This window comes from Leuciscus leuciscus, assembly GCF_965113295.1.
Source record: "Leuciscus leuciscus genome assembly, chromosome: 14".
Taxonomy (NCBI): Eukaryota; Metazoa; Chordata; class Actinopteri; order Cypriniformes; family Leuciscidae; genus Leuciscus; species Leuciscus leuciscus.
The window spans coordinates 9,950,789-9,968,406 of record NC_138738.1 but is presented as its reverse complement, the minus strand read 5'-3'; the positions used below and the strand labels follow the sequence as shown (position 1 = coordinate 9,968,406).

Below are 17,618 nucleotides of genomic sequence, written 5' to 3'. Positions count from 1 at the left end.
CTCAGGTAGACCTTATCAGAGACAGAAGCCAATATGTTGTGTTAAGTCGTGGAATTCCATTCTCCAAAGGTTTCCTTCTATAGTGAAGGTTTCCAAAGGTTTCCTTCTATAGTGAAGGTTTCCAAAGGTCTCCTTCTACCTCTGCAATAGTGGAACTTACAACACAGTCCTCCATGGTCATCCAAAGAGTGTGCGGTGGACTCCATGAACCATAATGTATATTGGTTCATGATAACTGGAGGGATGCATTGATATAAAAAATTCTGGTTGATGCCGATTTATCATTTAAAATGCTACAAGGGAATTTAGGCATCATTGCATTATGAAAAATGGATATTCATTTTAGATATTGGCTAAAGATTACATTATTAAATGTTTTGTGTTTTTGAAGATTAACTTGTGAGTGTTAGATTACAGTAAAACTAATCTAAATATAATCATGAGCATGCATAGTTAAAACAAAAATGAGCATGCATAGTTAAATATCCAATATCGCTGCAATGCATGGAGGTCTCAGACCACATACTGTACTCAATTTCCAACTAAAGGAACTAAGCTTGTTGGGGGAAGAGGAAAATAAAGCATGACACCCCAGTTTTAGTAGTAGTATTTAAATATAAGACTCGGGGAGGCCCCAAGAGAACTCTCTGAGAGACAAAAATTCATAAGAAATCCACCCTGTAAAAACAGGGCTGAAACAATAATAATAACAAAGGACCTAGGAATGTATCCAGGGCATTGAACCTCAGGGAAACCCTCCAGCCAGCTCAGCAGAGACTGCAGCCTGGTCATATCCATACAGCTGTACAGATGCTGTTTTATTGAGGAACTACTGTGACTTGGCAACACTTACTGTGTTTGGATTTATTGTATGTGAGCCCTTTTAGCGTTTGCGGATTTGGAGCATGGACATGCATCCGGTAGAAAGCCAATTATATTTACAAAATCTTCTGAGATGTTGATAAGTATTCAGGCTGTTTCTGTTATGTTGTTTCCCTTATTATCTTCAATAATGTTAATAATCCAACAGAGTTGCATTTCATTTATTGTACTGACAAGTTCAACTGTTCCATAAGAATTCCAGAAACTACTGTAAATAAAACAAATAGGCAATAAAACATTGCGACCAACAGTCCCGGTGGGCTAATGAAAAGGTTCTGGCCTCCTAAGCTTAGAATTGTGGGTTTAAGTCTCATCTGGGATGCGTTTCTGCAGAGTTGTTCAGTTTAAGTGCCCAAAACCAAGAGTTTGCAACACAGCTACATTGGCTACTTTGGGTAGCCCCACCCCAAACCCATGCAGTCGGTTGAGCCGAATGCAGATGTGGAAACTTGTCTGAAACGGTCATTATTTTTGCAGTTACATTTAGTGCTGCAAAAGGCATAAATGACACTTCAGCATTTCCATAACCATTTAAAAGGTTTTTATAGAAAAAAAAATGTCTAAGTTGAAAAAGTTACTGTTGTTTTAACTCATTTGTATGTCACTTTCAATAAAAGCCTCTTCTAAATATATAAATGATTTTTTTTTACTTTTTTTTTTTTTTAGAGCTGAAGTCTACTGGAACCGCCCATCACTTTGCCTTCCTGCTCAACTCGACGGACTATAGAATCCTTCGTATGGACGAGGACCATGATCGCATGTACGTGGGCAGCAAGGACTACATCCTGTCTCTTGACCTGAATGACATCAACAAAGAGCCCCTCATTGTAAGATTTCTCAGTTACACCAGACAAATTGCAACAAACAAAACTATAAGCAAGGCTTGGCAGTAGTAAATTTGAATCTGTTCCCTGGATTAGGATGACTGTTTATTTATCAGTGTCTTTCTCCTCAGATTCACTGGCCTGTGGCTCCTCAGAGGAGGACTGAGTGTGTCCTCTCAGGGAAAGACATCAATGTAAGAAATGTACCACAGTATTTGTAAATCCTAAACTAGTTGTGTACTAGTTGAGCAAATAAGCATCTGGAAGTATTGTTTTACGATGACAGCATCACTGATATCATTATGTTCTGTCGTCAGGGCGAGTGTGGTAATTTCATCCGTCTAATCGAGTCATGGAACAGGACTCACCTGTATGTGTGTGGAACGGGAGCTTATAACCCCATCTGTACCTATGTGGACAGAGGTCAAAGGGCACAGGTAAACTATCATTCGCAGGTCACCTGCTACCATTTGCAGGTCAAGGGTTCAAACTGTTGGCTACCTTAGTCAAAAGGTATTATGTCATTAGAGAGGAATGTTTCCCCACCCTAGAACAAACAGGATAATCTTTACCACCTGCATGTCTTTTGACACTGTTACTTAAAAACTCTTCCTAGTGTTTAGGAGGGTAATAGCATTTAAACAGTCCTTATTCCACCTCCTTTCTTTCCCATGACCACATACCATCATTAACCACTGACCACAGGAAAATTATTCAGAAATTTGTTCATACATACTGTGGTGGAAAAAAGTCTGAAATCACAATGCAAATCTGGGATTTTTTTCAAATTTAAACTGGATAATGAAAAATTCGTCAAAATAATGTGCTCTTTCTAGGTTACTATTCAAATATTAGCAAATTTGGGACATTAATCATGTGAACCCCTTTTCAGGGGGTTTTTTTTTTTCCGTCACATATTGATTTGTAATGAACAATTTTTTCATTAGAAAAATGAAAAATGAGCATTTTCACTTGTGGTTTCAGGTTTTCGGATCCTGCTGTATTTGTTCATGTTTAATGGGGTTCTGAAATGTGCATATCTGTTTCTTTCATATGCATGCAAAGGGCAGTTCATGTGCTCACAAGGTTTCCCAGCATGTGCATGTTTTAAACACAACTTAACATCTGCTCATCTTCTTTGTCCTCAATGGATACACCAAACTGCAGCCATCTTTATTAGCATATCAGCATCTTCCTTGTTTGGACACAGTCTGGGATGTTCTCTTGGGTCCTGAATTCATAGAAACAGGACTTTATTGAGGCACACCCCTTGTTTTATAGGGCTTGCTCCAAGATCAGATGCCTCGCGCAGGAGGCCGAACCAGTCGAGCTGCAGACCCTAGTGCCTCACCAGAACCATACGCACCCCAGGTGGGAAATTAACTCTTCCCTTTGTTGTGAACAATGGGATTGAAGTCCTTTTTTGAACTTTATTTTGGACTTATTTTTTCTTAAGATGCATTTGGGTTTCTAGATGATTGGGTCTTTTTTCTTTTTTACTTAGGAGTTTAAGGAAAGGTTCTGTTCTCACAGTATTTGGTTTTTCAACAGCTGGTTTTCTTAGGTGTTGAGAGAAACAGCAGAGGAAATGTTGTCTTTAGAGCTTGTCTTTCTCAAGTTTGCCTACACTTGTCCAAAGCCTGCCTTTGGCGCAGATATCTAGCAGAACGTGCAGAGATTACTCCCACACCCACACTCCATCATGCTAAAAAGTGGTTAGTCAGCTCAGATTTGATCGGTGGCTTATATTACATTTGCGGTGTGCGTGTAAATCTTAAAAAGGATCCAAAAAATATTTGTATATTATCCAAAACAAGTCTTTCGTTGAGACTTGAATCTGCTGAATTGCTGATATATTTTTAGCGGCATGTGGTAGACTCTTTAGATGTCCTTCTACACCTCTGCTTAGATTTTAATTAATGTGTTAATTCATGTTAGACATTTCCACTTGCTGTAGGCTACATATTTGGTGCAGTCACCATACTTAAAAAAAAAAATGTTTTGCATCTTTTTGACTGTAGCTAGCATGCAAACTGCATGGAGTAGAGTGAAGCTTTTAGCATGAAGCAAGATCTTGTTTTCCTAAATACCAGAATTTAATAATTGTCACTAACCTAAAGAAGCCATATAGACAGTTTTATATCCAAATGTTGAGAAGCTGATTATAAGAAACTGTTCATTTTCTTTGGCAACTACCAAGAACCTTGGAAACTTTGGATTATGGCATTAATTTCTTTCTTCTGGGCAGTTTTTCACCAGCTCCCTTTTGTCAAATGGCAAGATATTGGTGTTGGCATTAGACAATATGTAAGACGCCAACATTAAAAAAACACGCACGCAATAGGTTACCTAAACATATTTCAGTTTTATTACAGCCCCAACTAGTTATTTTTCCATTTATCCCAGAGAACCTGTCCGCATTTCACTTCCTGGCTATACCTTCACACACTCTTAAACATTGGAAAGAGAATCAATACTGCTCATCTAATGTGATCAGTTGTGCTCTCATTAATGAAACCTTCATGCTCTCCCCATTCCAGGAATACATTTTCCGACTGGAGCCTGGTAAAGTAGATTCTGGGAAAGGGAAATGCCCCTACGACCCCAAACTAAACAGCGTCTCAGCTTTGATAAGTACGTACCTCTCATTGTCATCATACTTATACAAAGCATAATTTCCTTTGTTTCAGACTTGGATGAGCTCATTTTTCTCAATTTATCTGTCTACATCTCTTTATCTCCCTTATGCTCACTCCATTTTGGCAGATGGCCAGCTGTATGCCGGCGTCTACATTGATTTTATGGGAACAGACTCGGCCATCTTTCGCACATTGGGCAAACACACAGCCATGAGGACCGACCAGTATAACTCCCGCTGGCTCCACGGTATGCACAAAATGTTTGAACCATGGCGTACCACCAAGAAAAAGTTCTTTGTTTAGTGGAGAAAGTGCCAGATATGAATATTCAACACTGACCCTTCATCCTACCTCCTGCACACTAACCTCATATTTAATAAACTTGGGGGAAAAAAAAACAATTTCCCTCAAGCAATTACTGCTTAGTTAAGCTCAATCCTTGACCTTTATTAAAATGCCTGACTGGATCATTGCTGCAAGAATTTCACTATTTTTTTTTTAAAGAAAATTATTTATTTATTAATTTATACTCTATATAGTTAATTTTTTATATGTAAAACCACAGATTGTTCCATCTACTGGTGAGTAAACGCACTATATGAGAGGAACCATACTCATAACAATATAATTAATTCTAAGTTTTATTTGCCAAATTCACAACAACTGTATGCTGCAGGACTTGCTGATAATGTTCTTTTTCAAATTCATGCTTTTATTTTTATTGTAGTTAACAAAAATGTGTTTTTTACAGCTACCTTTCATCTAATAGTTTTCATTAATGGTTCACAAATAGTACACTAATTCTTGAATGTTTTAGACTGGGTTTCTCTTGAATTACGTGTGTCTCATTGGCCCAGATGTTTTACTTTAGTTAAGCCTTTTTGGTTACTGGTATTTACTGTAATAATCATCACAGGCTTCAAAGAGATTCTTTCAGACTGTTCAGTATAGTGAATGAGAGAGTAGACTAACAGTGAGAGAGGTCATCATGCACTTTGTATTAGTTGCACTTTTCTAGTGAATGTTATTTAATATCATCCCTTGGCTCTCCTTTTTTTCCCTCTTTGCTTTTTGCTCCATCTATGATTTATCTCTTTTGCTGGTTTTTCCCTTCCTATCCCTCTTTTTCTTTTTCCTTCAGATCCAACATTCGTCCATGCTCAGCTCATCCCTGATAGTGCAGAAAAGAATGACGACAAGCTGTATTTCTTCTTCCGTGAGAAGGCCTCTGAGATGGGTCAGACTCCCATGGCTCAGTCCAGGATTGGCAGAATTTGTTTGGTGTGACATTTTCTTAACCTTTGTCTTTTATTCCAGTACAACATATCTACATATCCTTAAAGGAATAGTTCACTTATTTGCCTTCAAGTTGCATGACTTTCTTTCTTCAATTATACACTGAGAAATTTTAAAGAATGTGTTTGCGCTTTTCCATGCAGTTACGAAGAATGAGGACTGGAGCTTTTAAGTCTTCAAAAAGAACTATAAAAGCATCATAAAAGTGTCCAGACAACATGTCACATTATCACAATATGCAATAGCGTTGTATGCATAACAGACAAAAATGTAAGTCATTATTCTTTGATAATCATCCCCTCAAGTAAGAGCATCCAAATCAGTCAGTCAGTGAATTGAGCTCAATAACAAGATTACTCTTCTTCAAGAACAAATCAGTTAGATTGTTTTTTGTAAACTGATTCATTGTAAATAACTGACTCAAGTATGACTCATTCACATTGGAAATTGCCACATCTCTAACACGCCAAAGAGATCTGGGGTGGCTGTCAATATCATATTTCTTTATTTATAAGTTTCGGTCCTCCTTGCACAGAGATTTCACGTGGCTTCAGAAGACTCCACATTTGTAACTGCACAGAAAAGTACATTTTTCGAAATTTTCAACAGAATAAAGTAAGTCACATGAGTTTGGAACAACATGAGGGTGAATAAATGTTGACGTATTCCCATTCAATATTCTTATAATTTACTATACATTTTTCAATTATTGGATGTTCCTATGCTGAACATGATGCTAAAGAAATCATGTCCTACAGGACAGAACTGTTGATTGGCAGATTCTCAGTGTCCTCAGATCCATCATTGTCCAATGCCTCCTACATGAGCAACCGCTTGTTTCTTGGTTATTTTTTGCTGTTTTAATGTGAATCAAAGAAGCATGTTTGTAATAAGTGGGTAGCTGCTGGCGGCTGGTCACCGGGCATCGCTGTGTCTCATTATTGAAGTTGGCTGCTGTCCATAGCAGATGGGGCTGCGCAGTGCTCAAAGCCAATGTTTACAACCCAGTCACAGCCAGTTAATGCAAACCCACAGAAATAGCCCTGAGAGAGGGACAGATACTGATGTTAAGAAATGTCTCTATTTCACAGATATGGGTGTCAAGGTGTCCATCATATAAAATTTTACAGCTAGAATCTGTGTGGTGTCTAACAGTGATTCTTTATGGCTAACATGACCTCACTTCCTCTACAGAATGATGATGGAGGACACTGCTGTCTGGTGAATAAGTGGAGTACTTTCCTGAAGGCTCGGCTCATCTGCTCTGTGACCGGCTCTGATGGCATTGAGACACATTTTGATGAGCTCCGTAAGTCTCTCTTTTTGCGAAGTTGTAGTTTATGGATCATTTCCTGAGACTGGTGTTGAATATTTTACATAGTTGATCTTTATTACATGACTTCAGACCAGGATACTGACAAAAGCAAATCTGGTTTAATGTTCTAACATCAGAAAAATATATTATATATATTTTAAATTAAATACAAGCAGTCCAAGTGGACAATTCAAAGTAGTTGAATTGTCTTTAAATTTCCTTTCCTTGTAAGAAGAAAAACAAAACAAAAACCACAATGGAAATCTATTGGTATGATCCGATTAAACCATGGTACTTTAAAGTATTTTAAGTAAGTGTAATACCATGGTACCTTGATGTATTCCATGATACTGACCCTTACAAAACATTCTGTACTGTGATGTTACCATGGTACATGGATCAAATGGTAATACTTTGAAATATATAATGGAATTGAAATTTATGCATGATTTTTAAAAGGTACCCCATGGCGCTTCCAAGAATACCATGGTACTAACATCTAACATCCAGTTTAATGTGTTGTCATGGTACATCTAAAAAAAAGATGCTTTTTCTTAGTGTACTACTGATTATTTGATAAATCTTTCTGTCTAATTAATTTACCTTGAGGACATTTTATGCTGTTTTGTTTCTATGGACAAGTCTTGTATTACAAAATATAGAATAAAACAGCTTTAACATTTGATTGACTCCATATATACAGTGAGGTGTTCACCGAATGCACATTATAATCAGTTCTGTTCTGTTCATTTTCACGGTATACTTGCTGAAATAAGAGGCCTCTTATTTCAGGATAGGGCATGATATAGCTCATTTGTGGAAACCGTTCATGTCTGATGGTTCAATGGATATATCTCTCCAGAGGGTATAACTTGGAAAAAGTAATTTCCTCTCTTTCCTGTATGTGCAGTGTCTAGCACTTGTGCTGTAGCGTGAGGTGCCACAAGGGCCTGTGAGAAATATAAAGTGGCAAGCAGTTCTGAGTAGTTTCTGTAGAGCTTTTTTGTCCTAAAACTGTCTTAATATAAAAATTTGTGGTTTGACATTATGCTACATACATGATTGTGCATTTATGTGCACATGTGTGAAGTAACGCATACATGTAAGCTGCATCTTAAAGGGATAGTTCACTTTGAAATTAATTTTTGGTATGTTTTAGCTTACCTCAAGGGCATCCAAGATGTAGGTGTCTTTTTTTCCACAGTAGTTTCAACTTTGATATTTTTAGGTCAAACCGTTCTTGTCTGACAGTCATATAATGCAGGTCTATGGTCACCACCTCAATGAGCATGCACAGAGTCCAAATTAAAACAATTCCCCGTCGTCCAAATTAAACAATTCCCCATCGTAAGTACACATTGATGGCCTAAGACACGAAACGAGCGGTTTGTGTGAGAAAACGAACAGTATTTATATCGTTTTTACCTCTTATACGCAGCCATGTCCAAGTGATCTGATCTGACGTGTACACAGACTGGTGCATAGATATATACACACTAGATGTCGCCTTGTCTACGGCAGTTCATTGGAACGAATGTCTTTAAGGCGACATCTAGTGTATATATCTATGCACCAGTCTGCGTACACGTCAGATCAGATCACTTGGACATGGCTGCGTATAAGAGGTAAAAACGATATAAATACTGTTCGTTTTCTCACACAAACCGCTCGTTTCGTGTCTTAGGCCATCAATGTGTACTTACGTGTTTAATTTGGACGACGGGGAATTGTTTTAATTTGGACTCTGTGCATGCTCTTTGAGGTGGTGACCATCGACCTGCATTATATGACTGACAGACAAGAACGGTTTGACCTAAAAATATCAAAATTTAAACTACTGCGGAAAAAAAGACACCTACATCTTGGATGCCCTTGAGGTAAGCTAAAACATACCAAAAATTAATTTCAAAGTGAACTATCCCTTTAACAGGCTTACACAAAATGGAGTCTTTCCCGTTGTGGGAGAGTTTGATTGACAGGACTGAAGAGGATTGGCTGATAAACCAGCTGTAACAGCCTCAGCCACTCTTAAGAGGCAAATGAATGTAAGCGCATGAATGCTGGAATTTTATTGCTTTTGCAACGTGCATAAATTGAGTAAGCGACCGTTCTATGCGCTTCATTTCCCAGCTCCTGTAACAGCGCACAAGGTACCCTCAGGACTCCTTTCCCTGTCTCTGACCTCTCTTTCTCACTGTGGTTGGGCATTCACCCTCCCTCTGTCACTGTGTTTGAGGAATGAACTTGTCAGTGGAGTTTTTGACTGCATGGATGTTTTCCCTTATCCTCAGAGGGGCAGTGAGGTTTTATGGGTTGTTTTTTGTGGCTTGGCTAGAGCGAGTTTTGTTCGCTGTAGTGTGGGATTTTCCCTCAGCGCTTGATTACTTAATAGTCCGTTTAGCCGTGACTATCCATCTGAGGTCATCTTCTTTCTGTTTTTGATGGGACATCTGTCTATTCTTTTACCACTCGCCCTCCTTACATTTTAAACTATCTGGGTGTCCTTTTGTTTCCTTTTCTTCTGCCCTTTTTTCACCCTTCTTCTGCGTACCTCTAACTCTCATCCCCCTTACAATGTCCCTCAAGAAACTGCTCTTACGGTGAACCCCCCAAAAAAACAGCCCCAATCTGCCCATTACACTCTGTTTCTCCCAATGGCCTTGTTCCATCTTTCTCATTTTGGCTAGCATACTATCACTGATCGTTTGTGGACCAGTTAATTTGTGTCGAAACAAGCAGGAGAATTTCAGAGACTGAGAAAAAGACAGAGGAGAACAGTAAGAGGGAAGGATTGTCTTCTCAATGCAAAGTATTTTGTGTGATGTAATTGAACTAAGATAGATTTGATTGTCTTCCCACATACACTGACTTTTTGTGCGCCTTGCTGACATTAAGCTACAGTAATTTCAGTGTCACTTTCAGTGTCACTGGCTGTGCTAAATTGAGCTACAAAAATAATGAATGTTTTTAAACAGGTTTCTCTGACAATTTGCTCAGGAAAAACAAGAAGTTCCGCCCCCAAACTTGTGACATTGGTTTATTAGTGTGTCCTTACTCATAGTACATTGAAAACTACAGAACTCCTAAGTGGACAAAAAATAGAGATATGAGGAAAAAGAACAGTACATTTCAATACTTGTGTGTTCTCTAGCAAAAGTATTGCGTTTCCCAAGAAACTTTGCATTTGTTTGCAACCTTTGCATTCACTCAGAAATTGTTCACTCAGCAAAGTTTCTCAGGTTTGCATAAGAATGCCAAATGCAATAAAATATATTTTTTTTCTCACATCTAATTTTTTCTACCAACTTTTGAGGCTCCATTGAAAACAGCATGCCAGAGGTGCCTAAACGGCATTCAATTTCCAGTGAATTTCCAGTGTGCTCCTATTTCCCTCAATCCCTTGTGCAAACAGAGATGAGTTTGTGACTGTTTTTTTGTTTTACTTTTTCTGTACAAAAGTATTGAGGAAAGCAATGAGGAAAGCAATAACGAAGCTGCCATAGCAGATTTTAAATTTAAACACTCAAAGGGGCTGATAGCAATTTTAGCTGTTTTGCTAATTTCTGCTATCAGTTAGCCAGTACATTAGACCTCAGCTACTGCATCCCCCATCCCTGTACCACACACCAAAACTCTGCCCTTCAAATACTTGTCAGCTAACCAAATATCCGCAATATCAAAACATTCTATATTTTATGAGTGACTGAAAAAGGGCGAGCCACTTCCCTATCTCTTATTTGATGTTAAGCTATAGTTGTCACAGAGACTAATGCAATTTTCTAAGGAAACCTATTTCAGTGATATCAGTCAGGTAGTAAGGACATTTTAAGTTATATTCCAAAAACAATGCTGACAGCACTTAAGTAATAATGAATTAGGCTAGATTCTAAATGTTTCAAGGTGCTTTGCAACAAAGGAATCTGTGGTGTCTAGATGCAGTCATATGTCCCATTACCTGCTCACTGTCTCACCACATACTCAAAAGAATTTACTTTTTTAATGTAACCACCAAAGTACACACTTCAGAAGTAGGTGAAATAGCTCATTTGTTTTTTAAATCTAGGAACTAAAGTAATTCAATCTTCTTTTCAGGGGACGTGTACATCCAGAAAACCCAAGACATCAAGAATCCTGTCATTTACGGCGTCTTCTCCGTATCTGGGTGCGTAAGTTCACAACGGTCTCTCCCAAAATATGAGATCCAATCCTCACTTCTCCTCGATGCCTCTTACTAATCAGGCCACTTATCAGATTGGCAAGGGAGCTTGAATAGATTTGCTTTCATATTCACACTCCAGTTGCCCGTGGGGCAACACCCCCATTTCTCCACTGCTGAGGACTGTCTCTAACATACTGAATAACAAGTGTTTGGCAGGCTTCACAGACGGTAGTACAAGTCCTCTAACAGCACAAAGGAAGAAGCTTTTCTGTGAATCTGAGATGTGATATTCTCATAAGGACTTATCTACATAATACCACCACTATCAGATGCAGTTATGAGAGGATATTCGTACACGCTAAAATATTATACAATGGCCTCAGAGGAAGCAACATTTTAGATGAGGTTCACATGCTAATCATCCACTGTAAATACACAAGACTGTGTGTGTTATGACAATTCACAGTCTAGCTGTAGATTAAATCAGCGAAGCCCTCAGGCTCTGTCTGAGCTCTTTAAACCCAAAAGTACCATTCTTGGTGATAATAGTGAAGACTCTCTCCATCAACTGCTAGTGATTTCACAGTTCTATCTGTCCCTCTCTCTCTCTCTCTCTCTCTCTCTCTCTCTCTCTCTCTCTCTCTCTCTCTCTCTCTCTCTCTCTCTCTCAATCTGTATCTGTATCTGTATTTGTGCTAATTTGTTAAAAGGCATTCCCAACTCATTTTACATCTATGACATACAGTGCTGTCAAAAGTGAAAATACTAGTGAAAATGCTGCTAATTTAGCATTTTCAAGGCCTGTGTGATTTGGTCTAATACTGTGTCTAGGTCTTCTCAATCTTTCTCTTTCTACATCTCTAGGTCTGTATTCAAAGGTTCAGCAGTATGTGTGTATTCAATGGCTGATGTCCGCATGGTCTTTAACGGCCCTTTCGCTCATAAGGAAGGGCCAAACTACCAGTGGGTTGCCTACCAGGGTAAAATCCCTTACCCCCGACCAGGAACAGTAAGTGTCACAAGTAACATTTAGAATAATAATCATTCATGTTTAAAATTCTTAGAAGCTGATATACATTTGATGTTATCTTTCTATTCATAGTGTCCAGGGGGGACGTTCACCCCTAACATGAAGTCTACTAAAGATTATCCAGATGAGGTTATCAACTTCATGCGCAACCATCCCACCATGTTCAATTCTGTTTATCCAGTCCACAAGCGCCCCCTAGTGGTCCGTACCAATGTGGATTATGAGTTCACCACCATCACAGTGGACCAAGTGGCTGCTGCTGATGGCAACTATGAAGTTCTTTTCTTAGGAACAGGTGAACTTACTACCCATCTACACATACAGATGGCTTGTTGAGTTATATACTTACATTTATTTGATAAATAAACAGTATACATACTATGGAGTCTAAAAGTCTGAGACCACAATGAAAATGTTTCTAATTCTAAATCATTGTTTACTTCCAAACAACCAAATGTGTGACATAGTTAATATGAACACTTTTGTACACAATAAAGCTGCCCTAGATCTAGAAATGCAGTAGTGAACTACAGTCATTGACACCTTCTGTTTTTGATAGTTTTTTTTAGAAAATTAAAGAATATTTATTCTTTATTCAGTCCCAAAGAATATTATGTTTTATAAATATTTCTGACTCCTCTCTTTTGGTCATTTACAGATAGAGGAACCATTCAGAAAGTTATTGTCCTGCCCAGAGATGATTTGCAGACTGAAGAGCTGGTTCTGGAGGAGGTGGAGGTCTTTAGAGTAAGATCATCTTTCCATTACACTTCCATTTTTGCCACTTTGTGTTTTATATTTATATTTGTTTTTGTTATTATATTTTAAAATATTAAAAATATATAATATTGTGTTATACAGTGAATTCAGGATGATTGGGACACTTTTTGCCAATGAGATGACTTGGAAAAAGTGTCCCAATCAACCCGAATTCACCCATATATCTTATAAAAATATAATTATTTTCAAATTACAGGTTCCAACTCCAATCATTACTATGAAGATTTCCCCAAAACGGGTAAGCTGCACAACAAATTCATTTAGAATTCAAAACTTAAAGAAAACTAATTCTGAAATATCAATAGTAAATTTGTTAATAATATTAAATAGAGTTTAAAACGGAATATTTACATTGCATTGTCATTTAGCAGATGCTTTATTTAAAGTTAGTTACAAATGAGGAACATTTGTCATCCTGGGATTCTTGGAATCACTAGATGTATATTGAATGAAAGTAACTTTTATTTTCCTGTCTTTGTGTGTGTGTAGCAACAGCTGTATGTAAGTTCAGCGGCGGGTGTCACTCATCTGGCTCTGCACAGGTGTGATGTGTACGGAGAGGCGTGCGCTGACTGCTGCTTGGCCAGAGACCCTTACTGTGCCTGGGATGGAAAGTCCTGCTCCCGCTACTCTGCAAACCAAAAAAGGTGAGAGCTGCATGTGTGTAAATGTCTTTATCATCCCATCATTGTATTTAAAATACGAGTCAATATAATGGTGCGTTCAAGTCATGTCAGAAAGATTACGAGTTTAAAGCAGACGAACACCACCACAAAGTCGTAAATACGAGTGGGAAGCTCGGGATTTTCTTTAAGTTTACGAGTTGGGGGGTCAGTGAGAAACATAGCGGAATACCACAATACTTATAGGTATTTAGCAGCACATTGTCAAGCTTTTTTGTTTACGACAAAATAAGTAAATTGTCTGCACAAAATATAATAGCATTGTAATATAACAATATTGTATGTAACAATAAAGTTTTTAGTGGCTTCATAAATTAATTAAAAACATAAAAAAGCAAAGCACACCTGATGCACATTCTTTGTTTTTAGTAGTAGAGTTTAAAAACCTTAATTAAGAGAAGGTATCCCACCATCTTGCTGACGTCGTAAACACGACTTCCCAAATCGTAAATGCGAACTTCCCAGGAGGACTTGAACTCACCATGAGATTTGTTTGAATTAATTTCCTCATTTGCTATTGGTGGTTTAAATCTTGTAGGCGGAGTCGGAGGCAAGATGTGAAGTATGGCAACCCTATAAGACAATGCAGGGGCTACAATTCCAATGGTGAGGAATGATATTGATGAGTAAAACTACTTTGGAAGAAGTAAAAGAAATGGTTATTGTTTTAGATATTTTGTTTGAATTCCTCTCAGCTAATAAGAACACGTTGGAGACAGTACAGTATGGAGTAGAGGGAAGCACAGCCTTCCTGGAGTGCCAGGCCAGATCTCCTCATGTGTCAATCAAGTGGCATTTCCAGAAAGAGAACAGTGATAGAAGGAGAGAGGTATGTGTGGCATAATGTCTCGTTATACCATAATTGTTAAAATGAATTTTGTGTCATTTTAATCATGCATTTATTTATTGAGATGTTATTTACTGAAGTCAGTAGCGAACCGTGACTCTCACCCCCTTCCCTCGTCTGGAAAAAAGTCAACTCAGCCTAAAATCAGCCTAGCTTACTGTGTCCTCTTCTATAATACTGCATGCTACCTTTGACAGGAAAAGCCACAAGCAAACACCAGAGAGAGCGTGAGTTATCACCAAAATTGAACAAAAAATAATCAAATGCAAATCATCATTACACATAATTGCATCATCACACAATCGATGTGTGCATTTCAGTGGACTATGGTGACAACCGGCCACAAAACCTACATCATTTAATGTAAGCCGACGGATCATGACAGCGCTCAGACCAAAGCACATTAGCGACAGACACTTCCTCCTCATAGTGAACAGTGATCGTGGCATTTTGGAATCCATCTCCCAATCAAGCAATGTTGATAATATATCATATCATTAGACTGGTATGTAACTGTATATCATTAAATGTATGTAACAGACCCTATTAATCTTATGATTTGAAAAATGTAACTATTATGCAGAATTTCTGCAAATGTGCATAATGGTCACTGAGTTAAATATTATTTTTACAAAAGTTTAGGCCCTGACGGTTCCCCTCTGACTAAAGTAATATAATCAATTTATATTATTTTGCCAATAATCATTTAGTTTCTGTGTGTATATAAGCAGTTACAGCCATGTGGTGTGTTATACTCTCTATAAAACAAATATTAAAAACAACATTTAAAAAAATTTTTTTTATTTAAATATGGAATTTTTATGACCTCGTACTAATTGATGCAGTTACAGCAATATTGTGATGTACAGTGTTATGCTCCCTATAAAATACAAATATATAAAAATGTAAACACAAGTCATTCTAATTGACAAATGTTTATATGTGTGTATATATATATATATGCATTGTATTATTTAATATTTTTGGCCTCATACTAATTGATAGAATTTTACCAGTTACATTAAAAAATAATTTTCACATTTTGTCCAAGCAAGCAATTTAATAGGTGATTATTTGGAAACGTAAAATCAGTTGGAACTAACTTTAGGGGGCTTGTTTGAGTTTGCTGTACTCAAACTGTATTTGTCAAATTCTGGATATGTTGCTGAATGGTCTTTGACAATGAATCTAGAGAATTCACTTTAATATAGATTTTAACCGAAAGTTCATATTTATCACCAACCCATGTATTTCAGATCCGCTCTGACGGGCGCGTCGTTCGCACGGAGCAGGGTCTCCTCCTGCGCTCTCTCCAGCTGTCTGACGGAGGGGTGTACCAGTGCACCTCCACCGAGAAGAACTTCAAGCACATGCTGGTCAAGCTTCAGCTAGTGGTTCTTTCCGCCCGCACCATCAACAGCATCCAGACGGAATCCAGCGCTCCCGTCACACCGCCTCTCCAGTCCAGCGCCTGGACGCCCAGCGCAGAGCAGTACAAAGACCTGCTGACCATCCTCAGCCAACCAGAGATGGGCCTCATCAACCAGTACTGCCAAGACTACTGGCAGATGGGGGACGACCAACACAAGAAGAAGGACCTCAAGGAAGTACAGAAGGACCTACGGAAGCCGAGGAACAGGAGACACCACCTGGAGCAGAGCAGCATGGCTGAGACATGAGAGGGAAAAACATCCCGCTCCATCCAAACAGAGATTTCCCTGCTAGACTTGAGGTTGACCTCAAAGTCTCTGACCGCCATCACACACAAAATATTCAGCGTATACCCACAACCATTATGGCCGAGGAGAAAATAAACAGTACGTTTTTGAAAATGCATAGTATTTATTGTAGGTTGTACATAGTTAGATTCTGTGGATATCTTTGTATGGAAATAGAGCAAAAAAAAAAAAAAGTTTTGTGTATAGATCTGTGCAAATATTTTGTTATCATTGTACTTCCCTTCCAATATATTTATTACAACGGTATTCACGTCATAAAACACCGTGCGACTGTTATAAAACGTTGTGTACATACCACTAACCGGATAGTTGGACATTTGAAACTCCAGATGGACAGTTTGACTGCGCTTGATGTTTCGATACCAGAGCAATGATGGGACTGCGTCAGAAACCGAGGACTCTTTTAGCTGAGCACGGGTTCTCATTCTGCAGATGTACGGATAAAGGCATTTCCACGTCTATTTGAGTGTTCTGTGACCTCCCAAAAGACTTTGAGAAACACTTTATCACTCATCTTTTAATCTTCTTGATCTTCCATATTTTGCTATGCTAATGTGTGTTAAATATAAAGTCGTTTCTGTGTGTTATATATTTGGTTTATTATTAATTACAGCCTCCTGTACAGTATGTACATCACTTTTTGTTTTGTTCTTTTCATTTATAGAAATATGTACTATTGCACGCAAAGAATCTCAAAAAGTTGGGGGTTCAAAACCTGTCCATCTCTTTGCAGAGCAGAATTGTTTAAAGCATAGTTTAAACATTTTTTTCAAGCGAATCTTAAATATGTAACTCTCCAGACATTTTATGTAAAAACAAAAACAAAAAAAACTTTAATAGTTGATCATTTGGAAGCGTTAAATCATTTGGAACTAAACTTGTTTGAGTTTGCATGAACTGTATTTGTACTGTACAGATATGTAGTCGATTTCTGGATGTGTTGCTGTATGGTCTTTGACAATGAATCGAGAGAGAGAGAGATGAAGAGAGAGACTGTTTTCTGAAGACAGAGGACTTTGCCGAACTAGTGATGGAATCAAGCACAATTACCTGATGTGTGTGTTTCGCCTCTGTTGTGTTTTCTCAAAACACACAGCAAACAGGCTGTGTCAAATGGTTGTTGTAAATGTATTTTTTTTCTTTCATTTGTAAGACATTATTCATCACTGTGGTTTGTCCTATTGTTTTGTCTTTTTTAGAATATTCTAATGTGAAAAAGATCCAGAATTAGATGTTATAAACAGTTAATGTTATCGTAATGTATTTTTTATTTGTTTTATTTTACATCTTTGTCGTTGACTAATTAAAGTTATATATTTTATAACAAATCTAGGTTGGCCATTCTTTAGAAATGTTGCTGGGTATTCCTATATGTGAACCTTTCATTTTCGCTGAAGAGTTTACGGTTGATAAAAAAGGAATAG

General features: G+C 37.9%; 1 protein-coding gene across 1 annotated transcript in view; it reads left to right on the top strand.

Annotated features, from left to right (window-relative positions):
* Positions 1-17,522, top strand: part of sema3fa (sema domain, immunoglobulin domain (Ig), short basic domain, secreted, (semaphorin) 3Fa) — a 49,150-nt gene extending 31,628 nt beyond the window's left edge. The window contains exons 3-19 of the mRNA XM_082190323.1: positions 1,549-1,709; positions 1,838-1,900; positions 2,024-2,143; positions 2,988-3,077; positions 4,247-4,340; positions 4,473-4,592; positions 5,487-5,626; positions 6,836-6,950; positions 11,049-11,118; positions 11,980-12,124; positions 12,218-12,440; positions 12,804-12,892; positions 13,122-13,163; positions 13,415-13,572; positions 14,147-14,214; positions 14,304-14,437; positions 15,712-17,522. Coding sequence (XP_082046449.1) covers positions 1,549-1,709; positions 1,838-1,900; positions 2,024-2,143; positions 2,988-3,077; positions 4,247-4,340; positions 4,473-4,592; positions 5,487-5,626; positions 6,836-6,950; positions 11,049-11,118; positions 11,980-12,124; positions 12,218-12,440; positions 12,804-12,892; positions 13,122-13,163; positions 13,415-13,572; positions 14,147-14,214; positions 14,304-14,437; positions 15,712-16,134 — 2,255 coding nt within the window. The 3' untranslated portion in view covers positions 16,135-17,522. The remainder of the gene's footprint in view (positions 1-1,548; positions 1,710-1,837; positions 1,901-2,023; positions 2,144-2,987; positions 3,078-4,246; positions 4,341-4,472; positions 4,593-5,486; positions 5,627-6,835; positions 6,951-11,048; positions 11,119-11,979; positions 12,125-12,217; positions 12,441-12,803; positions 12,893-13,121; positions 13,164-13,414; positions 13,573-14,146; positions 14,215-14,303; positions 14,438-15,711) is intronic.
* Positions 17,523-17,618: the final 96 nt, after the last annotated feature.